This window comes from Acyrthosiphon pisum, chromosome A3 (assembly GCF_005508785.2).
Source record: "Acyrthosiphon pisum isolate AL4f chromosome A3, pea_aphid_22Mar2018_4r6ur, whole genome shotgun sequence".
NCBI classification, from domain to species: Eukaryota; Metazoa; Arthropoda; class Insecta; order Hemiptera; family Aphididae; genus Acyrthosiphon; species Acyrthosiphon pisum.
The window spans coordinates 847,836-862,189 of record NC_042496.1 but is presented as its reverse complement, the minus strand read 5'-3'; the positions used below and the strand labels follow the sequence as shown (position 1 = coordinate 862,189).

Here is a 14,354-nt window from a genome sequence, read left to right as displayed (position 1 = left end):
AATAATAATACAATATATTAATATATGAGAGTTGAAGAATAAACTGCAGTCCCATGGAATCAAATAATAATATTCTTAAATCTTTAATCAAAGAGGATTTCTCAGTATTTACTATTTATATTTTATTCAAATATAGGTACGATTTGTGTTAAATTAACGTTTTTTAGTTTGATTTACCAAAATATTAATTTTTACTCTAGTACAACAGCTGTATAATATTTTATATAACTGTACCTATGTTATATTACTTATTAGTTATTATCTATGTTATTACCTATGCTAAATATTATTACCTAACATCTAACATTAATTGCGTTGTTGGAGAATTGAGATCGGTTACATAATTTTATAGCCTATAATTTAGTAAATGTAAGTACTTCGATACAACAGTTAAAAAACTATACATTAATATATCTATAGGCGGCCATTTCAAAATATATTTTGAAATATTTTTATTTTTAATAGTCACTTTTATATGAAGATATATTATATTTAAACCTTACAACATACGTGATCTATGATTTAAATCTATTATTTGTTTAATGTGTACCTATAATATACAAGTAACACATAAATAAATACATTAATATTCAATACTTGATTAATTTCTAACTTAAAATGTATCATTATATTTTAATGATATCTATATAGGTATTTCCACTTTCAACTTGCAGCTACCTATCTAATATATAAAATAAATACTTACTGAATTGTAATCACACCAATAATAATGATAATTAGAAAATATTTTAAGTAGATAAATAATTATTTGCATGTTTATTACCAGTGTTAACTAGGTTAGATGGTAGACGTAATTTGCAATATAGATACGCTTGTAAAAGTATTAGTCAACTGTAATACGCAATATATTTAAGGTGAAATGAAACAAGAAATTATAAAAGTGACGCACAAAATATGTTGGTATACTATGTATAATGTATATTATATATTATGAACTCAAAAGTCATTTTGCGTATACATACAAATATATATTATACATATTATTATATTGTTTAGGTAGGTACCTATAATATTGAGATTCATTACATATTTTTTCGAGAATTTTGAAAACTCGTTGAAAATAAATAACGAGAAGACCATGTATACCTTCCAATTATATTATATTATATTATTACACTACTGTTATAGTTAAATGAGTACACTAATACATTATATAGGTTTACCTGAAGTGACCAAAGCCGGTGTGTTTAAATCATTTTTTTTTCTAGTGTGAAGGCGACGCCCAAAGACGGTGGCGTGGGAAAGAGTAACCCAAGCAAGCGGCACCGCGAACGGTTGAACGCCGAGCTGGACACGCTGGCCAACCTGTTGCCGTTTGAACACAATATACTATCCAAGTTGGACCGGCTGTCCATACTCCGGTTGTCCGTCAGCTACCTGCGTACCAAAAGCTATTTCCAAGGTAATTGTCACGTATTTAACATATAAGATGGGTTGCACATGGGTCAGATAAGCGATAGGAATGATATTATAACGCGTATGTATATAACAATGTCATACCAAAATGTACTGTTATTTAATACACGCTTTAAAATCGCACGTGGCCGGACGCTATCGTGTCTATATATTATGCTGTGCGTAGCAGGTATATAATAATATATATATAATATAGACTATAGAGTAATATATAGTATAGAATACCGCGGCAGTCGAGTCGGTGCAGGTGGCGGCGGCTGTTCGGCTGCGTGTCTGACGGATGCCGCAGACGCGCGTGACGTGACCGAAACACTTCACACGCGACATTGGCATTTTAAAAATAGTTAGGACACGCGACCTTGACCATGGTCAACGGCAGAATCCGTCCATTTGTGTACTATAATATAGTATAACATATATTATACTTGATTTATTATAGGATCGAGATATATAATGTATTACCTGTGATGCACGAATTTTCGATTGAAAAAGTCACCGTAAAAGGTGTTGTGGGATGACGCGAATATAATAACATTATAGTCTCTTGCGGTTTCGGGTCGATGAGGAACGATTTGTTGTCGTGAGTGGGGAAAAAAAATCGAAAAACAACCGCAACAAAATCAGATACTGCGCCTGGTTTGACGAGACATTCGTGTAGAGCATAATATAATATTTCACCGAATGTGAATCCACCTTGTTGATATTATTTTATTATTATATAACATTATATCAGGCGTACGCCTATGGCCTATAATAGTGATACATGATCGATTGTACATGTCATAATACATTGTAACATACCGACATATTATGCGCGTGCGATGTCATATATGTATGTATTTTAATAGATATAGGCCTGGAATTTTAATCCACGAAAACATCGCAAAAATTGTTCTGAGTCCTGAGATAACTTGAAACTCTTGAAATATGCTCTATAAAAATGTAGTATTATGGAAATGTGTTGTTAAATTGTGAATTTTTTGAAAAAGACACTTATAATAGAGGTATTGTTATAGCCTCTTTGATTAATTGTATACAAATATAGATATGAAAACAGTGGTCGACGATTATTGCATATTATCTACCTACAACACGTTCAACACCATCTATAGTAATTAGTAACTATATATAGTATGTAGTATGTAGTATGTACCTATTGTACCTCTACTAAATTGCTGCAGGTTTTTATTACAACAATAATTTTGTCCTACAATGCCTACAATTTTGAATTTACATTCGCTTCGAAAATGAATTGTAAATAATGTTCCAGAAACTTGAAAAATTTTAATTTATCAAAAAATGCAAAATAAAAATGTAATTCAAATAATCAATAAGATCCTACAAAACAATTTTTTCTTTTTACAGATACTTTTTAAAACACCAGATAAAATATAACATTGCATCAGAATCCTAGCTCTACTACTCTTAACTTATAAGTGTATATCGCGGTGATGCGTATATGGGATAAACTTTACTGTGGGAGCGTTGAAAGCCCCGCAAGTTATTGATGTGATGCTGCGTTTTCTATAGAAAATATATTAAGAATTCTTCCCTTTTACTTCGAGTGGAATACTATTAAACAGGAAACAGCGCATATCGAACAAATCTTATTAAATAGTTTTATTTTTATTATTATTTATTCGATAACACATGCACATAATAATTACATAAATATTAAATACATGATATATATTATTATAGGTACTGCAGAATTATCATTATATTAGGTAGGTATATGTTACATACTGATGCATTAGTATCTATTTATTATAAACCAAGGAATAAGATTTTATTAATTTTTAGTTTTCACAACAAAATACAGCTATAATATGTTTAAAAAAAAATTATTCGGGGGGAGGGGAGTTCGTAACCAAAAATGTTTTAAAATTAATCTTACGTGGACAACGAATAAAAAAAGGTTTGACTCTCCCTCCTCCCAATAAGGTAGTAATGTAATCGTGCCTGATCGGACCAGTAGTACAGCATTCAGTCCGAGTGCAACCGTATAGATAGTCGATAGGATGATACCTACTTTACGCGAATCGCGATTATATACCTGCATAAATATATGATACCATTGATACCTATGCAAACTCATTATAGTAACTTTGAGTAGGTACCGAATAGTATTTGAAGGGGGAGGGGGTGGCAGTTGTCTTCAATTGCACGTATTATACTATTATATAACACGAGTAGGTACGGTTATTATTATTTAATGAGATTATAATATTTTCATGTAAACCCGTCTGTTACGATATGTTTACTCAAATGATTATTTTATGAAGGAAAAATTTAAATATTATTCTCTCGTGTATACGGAGTAATTAAACAATCAAGTAAAGCTATTATTATACGATGTTTGAATATTTCCTTTTCTGTGCATATATCTATATCATACAATTATTACACATTTAGGTACTGTATACTTTTAGAGTCTTAGATGTGTGTGGTGTGGCGAGCTTACTCATTGTTAAATTTAAATTTATATATTATGTACATAATATATGATTATTAACTATATATATTATATAGTCATAGCACATAATATAGGTGTTAATTATACGTATTCATAGTATTGAGTACTGTTGCAATGTTTTTTTCAAAATCAGGCGGTTACCTATTAAATAATATGTAAATATACGTCATAAACATAATATAGTTTAGATTGAAACGGAATACCCACCTACAAACTAAGCGTAACAAAACCAAGAGCCGAATAAATATTCCCTACCCAACACCCTTAATGGTTCGATGGAGTAAATACTGAGACGCATGCTCTAATTTTATTGTGGTTTTGATATTATGTAATTATATTATAGTATGTATATTATAATTTCTAAATATAAAAAAGGTCATTACGGTTCATGAATATTCATATTATACGTGTAAGTAAATTACAATTAATTCATCATATGCATAAAATAATTTGAAAACAATTTTATTTTCCGTTACCTGGGTATAAAAATAATTATTCACTACTTTTATAAAATGTTAATTAACATTTTTATATAATTCGAATATAAAAACAAACAGGTTAAGTAAGTAATTGATTATAATTATACTACTATAAAATTTAGTGTGATACGACGATACGTATATTACCAATTGCAATAAGCAAGTCATAAGAGTTATGATTTAAGAACAAAACAATATACTTACCTACTTAAATGAAACACAATAAAAATCAAATAAATTCGTGTGTATAGTATCTACTTAAAATAAAATATGTTTATAATTCGAATCTATATCTTTTTAAACTTACATAACCTATTGTACATGATTTATTATTCATATCATAATCATAATAATTATGATGATAAATTATATAACATAATATTTATTATGCGATTAGGATGTCTATACATAAACAATAGCAGATAATAAACATTATATTTTACATTTTTAGCGTTAAAATAAAATTCATATAATTAATTGGTTAATTATATAGGACTATGATATTGTATAATGTCTATCTTGAGAGATACCGTCAAGACAAAATATTAATTTATATTTCATGTTACCCATTACCGAATATTATTTACCTTACGTTCTGAATTTGTCAAAATAATCTATATATATATTAGGTACATTCCGTCTATGTCGGGTGTCGGGTCGTAATATTTTATTGGGAATTTTTTTTTTCGTCTGTGCCTATGTGTACGCTATTAGCCGGTAAAACAACCAAAAATTGTTCGTTTGTTAATCGTGCTCATTGTGCATGTGTCTTTTATTATTATAATAATATATATACACACTCGTTTAGACTATAGAGTGAACATAAATAATATCGAGTCACGGGAAATCACGTCTATAATACGCTGCGGAAACAGCAGCAGCCTCATAACACGCAGGCGTAACTTATAATACGTACAATATATGACACTATAATATACATATATAATATATATATATACACACACGACACACGTCGTTGTACCTATATGTAATGAAACGCGAGGTGGGTAGGGGGATGGTGGAAAAGCGTGTCGCGATGTTTTATTATGCGTGGGAAGATTTAGATTACAGAACCGTATATATATATATGTATGTAAGTGTGTGTACGAGTGGAAAACAGGGCGCGAATTGCAGATGCAAAATTAAATCCGATAACGGGGCGAACGTTAAACAACTATAAATATACCGGACAATTTATTACCGTTGAGAGGGTCCCTTGTTCGCTACCGTGTGCGCGCCGATTGAAGATATTGTTTTTTACTTATTTATTCTCATTTATATATATACGAATATATATATATGATATTCATAATATATGCGTGTGAGTGGCATACACTTCTCTCTCTCTCTCTATTTCTCAATTTCTGTCTCTGTCTCTCTCACCCTATCTCTGTCTCCTTTCCGACTTGCATTCGTTTTGTTTGTATTATTATTTGTATTTTTTTTTTTTAAACGAACCGAGAACAGCCCCAGATGTCGGATACCGATACCCCCGAAGCCACGAAGCCAGTTTTTGCCGTATAGCCAGCGTGTGATAAACACGCCTTAAATCAATTACGGCTAACACTTGCTGCAAAGGTGTTGCCCGGTAATTACTGTATCTGCTGAGTTCATCTCGCCAACGGTGAACGGTGAACGGGTGGTTGTGGTGTGGGGAGAGGACGAAGGAAAGAAAGCATACACGCCGTTTCATTGCAGCACTGTGTATATAATATGCGTATAATATATATAGGTAGTATTATGTTCATATATGTGTCCTACACTTGAAACGTCGGGAGCCAATATATAAAATAGGAGAGAGAGAGAAAACGTCTTTGCAATCCGATAGTCTGAACCGATAATGCTCTGGAACTGTTGTTTACGAACCTATAGTGTTAAAAAAAAACACAACACACACAATGACATTACCGGTTACCGGATAGCGTTTAAATAATTATTATTCGTTTATTGGTTAAAAATATGTTGTTCCCAATGCGCGTCCAGGGGATCAGTGCAAGGCGATAAAATTCAGTAGACCTCGATAGCATATATTATTATTATATACGTTTATATTATGCATAATATACCTACTGTATATACGTGCACAAAGTTTAAAAAAACAAAGAGAATTGGATGTTATTAACAAGTTTTACGCAAAACAATTAATCTTGTATAAAACGATCTTGGTGATAATAACAAAATTCACTCAGTTAGCTATAAATTAAAATGCCAATGAATTTTCATACAATGTTCAATTGCGATACAAAGCAAATAATAAAAAATTTTTATTTCTTACGAATTTATTATTAATTTTTTTTTTTACTGTTTAATCGGATATTTTCACACGTATCTATATGTAATAATATTATATAAAAATACACGAAAGTAGATGGTACTCTAACGAATGATATCCGCAGTATGCATTATAGAAAATGCGCTTTATAATTCATCAATGTGTTATCTTGATGAACAGTCTTAAAAATACAAATAAAGGAGCTAGTATATTTTTTTTATTTTAGGATTAAATTTCATTGTATTCGCAAGGGAAATAAATTATATTTAAAACACGTTTCTGTTTTAATTGCCTGTCTTCGAGTTAGTCGAAAACCATTAACGGTCATTGAAGGTGGTCGATATTATTATGTTAATATACCTACATTTATTATAAAGGGAGAAGGAAGAATCCAAGAAAGATGCATTTTCATCAATACAGAAATAGACACTTTATACCTAATTCTTTTCATTTTTTTTTTTATGAGTTTGAAATTTCGTATCGCAAAAATTGAATTTCAATTTAAATCTTAAATCTTAACATAACTGTTTTATCTATTTATTAATAATAATGAATTATTTTCTTTGTAAAATTCATATGAAAATCTGAAATTATTTTTATAAAATATTTATTTATATACTTATAACTATAAGCCATAGTAGAAATTATTTAAAAGAACATAATATACTATTAAAGTGACCTATGTATCTAAAAATAATTTGTAAGTAATAAAATAAATTAAAACAATTAGGTACAATAGTATTATTTATTTCAATAAATGATTATTTTAATGTCTTTTCCATAATTTTTTTTTTATTTAATAAGAAAATATACAACTATACAATTAAGCACAACAAGTAATAATGATGAAGAAGATTACATAACATGAAAAATGGCACGATGTAGGAGGTTCCCAATGAAGCTACCTACTTGATTTTCCATAATTTAAAAATAATTTGTATCATTATTCGTTTAAATGTAAATTAAAATATTTATTTGAAATAATAAAATATTGTTTGGTATTTCGTTTATTTATACATAGATAATTTGTTTTTGTATCTTGATTGCTTACAATATTGTATAAAAAAAGTTAATTAAATAAAAATATATAACAACGCTTTAAACATTAACAATTAAGAAATTGACATATCTAATTCATGCAGAATTATTTTCTTATCAAATGTGTACCATTTTGTTTTTATATAGACATATAATAGTATATTATAGCAATTAACTTTTAAATAATTAATTACGCAATGTAACATTGTACATCATTTGATGAGTATTATGACTTAAATAGGTCTCATATAAATTGAAAACGATTAACCGACGGCGGACATCAAAGAGATACAAAACGTGGAGTCTAGTAGTTCGTAATATAAGTCAATAGAATTTGAATGTCGTAAATAAGGGAGAGCAATGAAAATACTAATTATTATCGTTCACGTACATTTTTATGTGAGCAATAAAAAATGGCATAACAACTGTCTTGGCTCGTTTTTATACATTAATCCTGACCATCAATGATGTTTGAAAACCGCTTATCTGTATACTAAACTGTATCATACTATGCAAAGATAAATACAGGAATACACTGTCGATTTAGTGTGCCCAATGTCTATATATTTGTATATGATGGTGGTTAAATTGTGAAATGGATAAACTATTATAGGTACCTATAAAATATGATTAAAATAAATGTTTTATTGGATAACAAAGAAGATCTATAATTGTGAATAAGGACTATTTCTGTAGCAAAAAAATATGAATAAATTGTAATGAACTATTCAAAAAAAAACCGGTTGCGATGAAAGGTCATTACCATAAATAACATATAAAATGACTATTGACCAGACACATATATGAAAACATCTAGACATCAACGGTGAAGCATACAGTATATTGGTGAATTATTATAAAATGTGCATGTATAAATCATAATTGATTTCTCGATGTTGGCTATAGTTTTATTTCCTTAAAAATTAAGAACTAAACTACATATTTTGTTTTTTGCACATTTTTAATATTTAATATCAAATATAAATCATTACCTATTTCTCAATAAAATAGAATGCATTGCGTTTATATCTTATTTATTTAGTTACTCGTTTTTATTATAATATTGTACTTATTCCTTTTAATTATTCTCAGTAGGTAAACCATACTTTTCGATATTTTAGTTAAACATTTTTTTTAAGCGTTTTCCACTAAAATCAACTTTGTACGTAGGTACCAATTTATATCATGTCATATTATTTTTATTCCCTGTACCTAATATTACCACCACTAATTTAGCGAATGAGCCGCTTAGAAGGCTGGTTACAAACGCAAATGTTGGCCCAAATTTTTAAACGTATATTTTTTTTATTATACTTAAATTTATAGTTAATTTAATATCTATTAAGTTTCAATATTTATTTTTCACTAAAGTTTATTTAATCAGTTATAATTTAAGCACTATATATTGTTAATGTAGGTTAGCAAATTGTAGGTTTATTCTTGTGTTAAAAAGGTCCAGCCCGTTTAAATAAAATACAATATTTGATTAAATAATAATAATTAGTCGTACCTATGTATACTAAATTAACTTGTTTTTTAGAGTAATTTGTATTGTACCTAATACAGAAAACTTAACTATCAATTCAAACAGGTATCGAATATAAAATAAAAGCTAATACAATGTTAATTATACCTAATCATTACTCGTTACATACGACATACCTATACTTGTATACACAATTTATCGATATGCATATATATATTATATTTACCTATTGATTTATTTAATTATAATCATTATACTACTACTATCAAATAGAGCATATTATTCGATAATTTATCGCTTGTTATTAGCGTGTAGTCAATATATTAATTATTTATGGTCGAATTTAATATCTAACACCTTAGAAATATATTATATTGATTAGATTTTAATTGACGCAAATAAAACAACCTTAATCTCTTGTACTAGATATCGTATCGTATATAGTATATACCAAATATTTGCGAAATATCAAATAGTAAAATGACTCAATTTATAAAATACTTAAGATTTTCGTGACGACCGCGAGAGTTATTATTGGTCATTGAAATCGTCTAGTCACGAAGGCCTCTTCTTACACGCGGAAAGGATATTATACAATAGTATATATAGTATATATAAATATATATATATATATATATTGTGTGTGTGTGTATGCGCAATGTATATAGTATAAGTATAATACTATGGTGTGAATTTAGCGTGCAGATACAAAGTTACGTGTCCTTCCCCTCCGAAATCATCACGTCGTGGGTCATCTGCGTGAAATAATAGAATATAATATAAACAATACAAACACCTTTTTACGCTCATCCAACATAAAAAAAATCTGTGTTTCTTTAACTCTTTGCAGAAAATAAATAAAACACTTGCACTTGATTATTGTCTCTGGTATAATTTGTTTTCTTTTTAAACGAACTAACGGGCTTTTTTTGTACCGCGTATTTATATATATACATACGTTGCATAATAATATAATAATAATACGTAATAACAAGGGGGCTTTCGTTGGGCAGGTAAAAAGCGTCCATCGTCGTTTGAGTTATAGGTTCAGTACCGGCGGCGGTGGCAGTGGCGTCCCATCCATTATCCAGATTACGAAATCGGTGGCGGTGGGTCTCGGTGGTGCAAAGGGCTCGGGGAGAATATAAACGTACCTATATAAAATTTATAAAAACGAGACCGGTCGCCGTAAAAAGTATAGCGGCGACCGTGGCGTGGGCGAAGGGGAATGTACGAAAACGGGGCGCCGCCGCCGTAAGTTTAATTTCCATAAACCCGCATAATATGTTCGTACGTATATAAATAAACCCTTACGGTACACACATAATAATATAATAATATACGAGCATATAATATTATTATTTTATTATTCCTCGACTCAAAATATACGCCACGCTTATATAATATTACATGTATATGTATAACGCATACACCATTGCTATTATTATTATGCGCTACCCTCGCCGGAGCCTTTGACGATTTTCCGGTGCTGCCGCCGGCGTCGGGGTCGTCGTGACATTATATATTACGGAGAAAACGTTGCGGTACAGCGAGGGGTGTAGGGTGAGCCGTCGGAAAGCGCGCGCGCGACGCACCGCACCGCACCAATGGGGCGTCGCCGTGCGGCATATAAAGGGATCGCGTGCCGTTCGCGGTCTCGCCCGTATTACAATTTATATACTTACATATTATATATATAGTGTATATACACACAACTTTAGTTATATACGATATACATATAGCAGCGGCGACGGGGGGGGGGGGAGGAGGAGGGGCGCTAGAAAGTCGTATTGATCATTGGGAGCATTATGTACCTAAGTGTGTGTGTGTGGTGTACATAGTTAGGTAAGTGTATATTTTGTGTGTGTTTAAATATACGTATATATACTCATGCGGTTCCTGGTCGTGCCGTTCCGCCGCTTTTGAGGTCAGACCCCCTCGCACGGGACGGACGCCCCGCGATTGATTTTCCACAAATGATTACTGTACCTATATAAGGTAATAGGTGCCTACATATATTATACAGGCTGACGACACCGGTACGCAAGTTTTCCGTTTTAATATTTATATATTATATACACACGAGTACAATAAGGTAGCTGATATTTTATGTATAACACTATAATATAATGTATGCATTATGACATGTATAATAGTATATTATACTATATGACCGATACATTCCATCTAAACTGTTTCAGTAGGTACTCTTTAGTATGCCCATAACGTGTAGCTTAAACGAGTTTAATATCACATACGTATATTTTATGTAGGAAGGGGTACTATAATACGACTACAATTATTTAATATGTGACTGTAATCTAATTATATAGGAACAATTGCAATTTGTATAAATGCAAGTCCAAATTGAGAAAATATTGGGCCCCCCAAAAGCAAAAAAAAGAATTTATTCGATCAACTCAACTATACTCTAATGATTAAATAATAAATATAATATAGGTAGTAGGTGCCCACTTAAATGTGTATTGGCATTTTAGTTTTTACGATGGATTATCGATAACTTTGAAGGCCTCCAAACTATCACAGCAGCCCCGACTTATATACTCTCTTAATCCGGAATTGCGGGTATGTGGATCATGATGAATACAAAAACCGGTCATTTGTCTCTTATATGCACATAATATAATACGTATAATATAATATATAATACACAGGCCCTGCGGTTTACGGTCGTCATCGTCGTGGTTGTAACGGTCTAACTCGCCTCTTAAATACGCATTTATTGTGTACCGTATTGTAGACCACACGACGAGAGTAAAATGTTCGACACCTATACTTTAACTATGTATAGGATTTGTTGTGTTAAATGTGTCGATCCGTCTACTATTTCTTTTCGAATTAGTTTCAAAATACCTATGCTTCTATTTACATATAGGTACGCATAACACTATTATTATATTGTATATTATATATATATCTATTATAAGTTATAACACGTGAGTTACGTTACACTTTCAACGGTCGAGCGTGCAGGTTATATATAAATATTAATATATTGTTCAAATACTGAAGTTAATCGTATTAGACGTGTGGTGTTTTTTTTCATTTTATCGTCTTAATTCTAATTTTACCAAAAACCTTTTGTCCCTGACTCGAGTACAGTGGAACGAAGAAAAAATGTATACATATATATATATGTTATATATTCCAAAACTACCGGTTTATGGTTAATCGCGGTCCGATAGAGGTCCAGTGGTTACGGTCGTGTTGGGTTTCCGTTCCGCGTCGCAGAAAAACCAGTCTTGGTAGGGTGCTTAGACGGTAAAAATATATATTCGCCAAAACCAAAGAGATAATCCGTCACAGGTAACTCGATCCGATAGTGTTACCCAGACTACCTTGTCACTGGTTGTCTTTTGAAACAATTGGAACGACCGCGACGGGTTCTCGTTTCATCGCGCCCCAGCTTACTCCTTTGGTATACCATATAATTACAATTCTTTGCCAATTAATTTTTTTTTACTCTCCACGTATTATGTCGGTAAACAAATGATATCAGCGAATAATAAAAATAATTACGGTTATGCACGATGAATCTTGTAGGTCACTTTATAATAAATACAAGTAAGTTTTATATTTTTAATTCAAATTTTACGAAAAAAAAAAATTAAATATACTTTATAAGTTTATAACATTATGTTTTATACATATTGTGTATTTAAATACTCGTACATATAACTTGCAATGTAATCGCATCGGTCAATAGAGAAAGTGAAATTGTATTATAGGTGGCAAAAAAAAATAGTAACTATGATCGTATAAGATCAATTGTAATTGTATACCTAAAGGCTATAAATATTGCCTATATTACCTATTTATTAAGCACTTTGATGATATAAATTAACTTAAAATTGTTTTAAAAAAATAAAAAGTATAAGAATAAAGTGTCAAGAGATCTAAAATAAATTAATATCCAGTCTTTTAAAGTAAATACCTACCTATAAATTAATACAACATATTATGAAAACATTTTTTTTTTAAAAACTATTTTAGGGTAAGATGTCGTAAATGTTATACTTTGTTAAATAACTAATTATTTTTGTTTTTTAAATTTAAATCGAAATAATGTATTATAATTAACCGTAATTAACACAGTTTTTGTACACATGATTGAAGTATAATTTACATAAATATTAAATGTAGTATACAATTACTTGATTAAATATGAAATAACTAAGAAATAAATTCTATACCATATATCAATTTACAGTCAATGCATTAGACACCGAAAAATTGTTGGGGAGTACATTCTTGCATAAATTACTTGTATGGTATTAAAATTAATACATATATTATATTATTCTATAGGTTCTTCGTTTTTATGACAAAGTATAAGGTCACATTGTAGTTTTGAACGGTCCATTGTTCAAAATGCGGGTAAAAATGTACATTGCTGAACGCGAACACTTTATACTATTATATAATATATTTTATATTTTATACACATAGAGATAGAGTAGGTATGTAAATATAAACATGGCATGACAAATTATATTAAAAACGTTATAAAGTTCGATGAGATTCAAATGTTATTAATTGGTATCTGACATATTTATATATAATTATATAAATAATTTGGTAGGTACCTACCGTCAATATATAATATTATATAGTCAATACCATCTTTGACGAATTTTGATCTCAATTTAGTTGAAATTGTATAAAACTTTAAAACATTTTTATTACAATTATTAATTTGTCTGGACTTTAGACGTATTTATATTGTAAATATAATACATATATACTTAAAACTATGACACATTGACAATATGTTACTATAATACTATGTATGTTTGTACGTATAATATACTACTGCGAGTTTCTGCGATGTGAAATGAATATTTTTATCCGACAGTACTTGTACAAAGTTTCGTATTTTAATGTTCGACCGTATAAAGTTTCCTAGAAGTAAGAACGACAAGGTAGATGAAGACAAGGGACTGGGAGATATGTGGCCCAGTATCCTATATACAATGGATCTAAACTTATTTTATCAATGCCTAATTATCTATTTTACAAAGATGTTTCCAATACGATCTACCACTGGTCTTGCACCACTAGTATACCTCTGAAAATACACAGTGATTCAAAATTCTTTATACGATTACGAATCAATATAGATCAGCAACCGATAGGTACTCCAAC

The 14,354-nt window shown here is 30.1% G+C and overlaps 1 protein-coding gene across 11 annotated transcripts in view; it reads left to right on the top strand.

The window, feature by feature from the left end:
• LOC100167590 (aryl hydrocarbon receptor protein 1) overlaps window positions 1-14,354 on the top strand; it is a 58,241-nt gene that overhangs the window by 19,283 nt on the left and 24,604 nt on the right. For all 11 annotated transcript variants that reach the window (XM_016808842.2, XM_016808843.2, XM_008190388.3 and 8 more), the window contains exon 3: window positions 1,230-1,423. In XM_016808842.2, coding sequence (XP_016664331.1) covers window positions 1,230-1,423 — 194 coding nt within the window. The remainder of the gene's footprint in view (window positions 1-1,229; window positions 1,424-14,354) is intronic.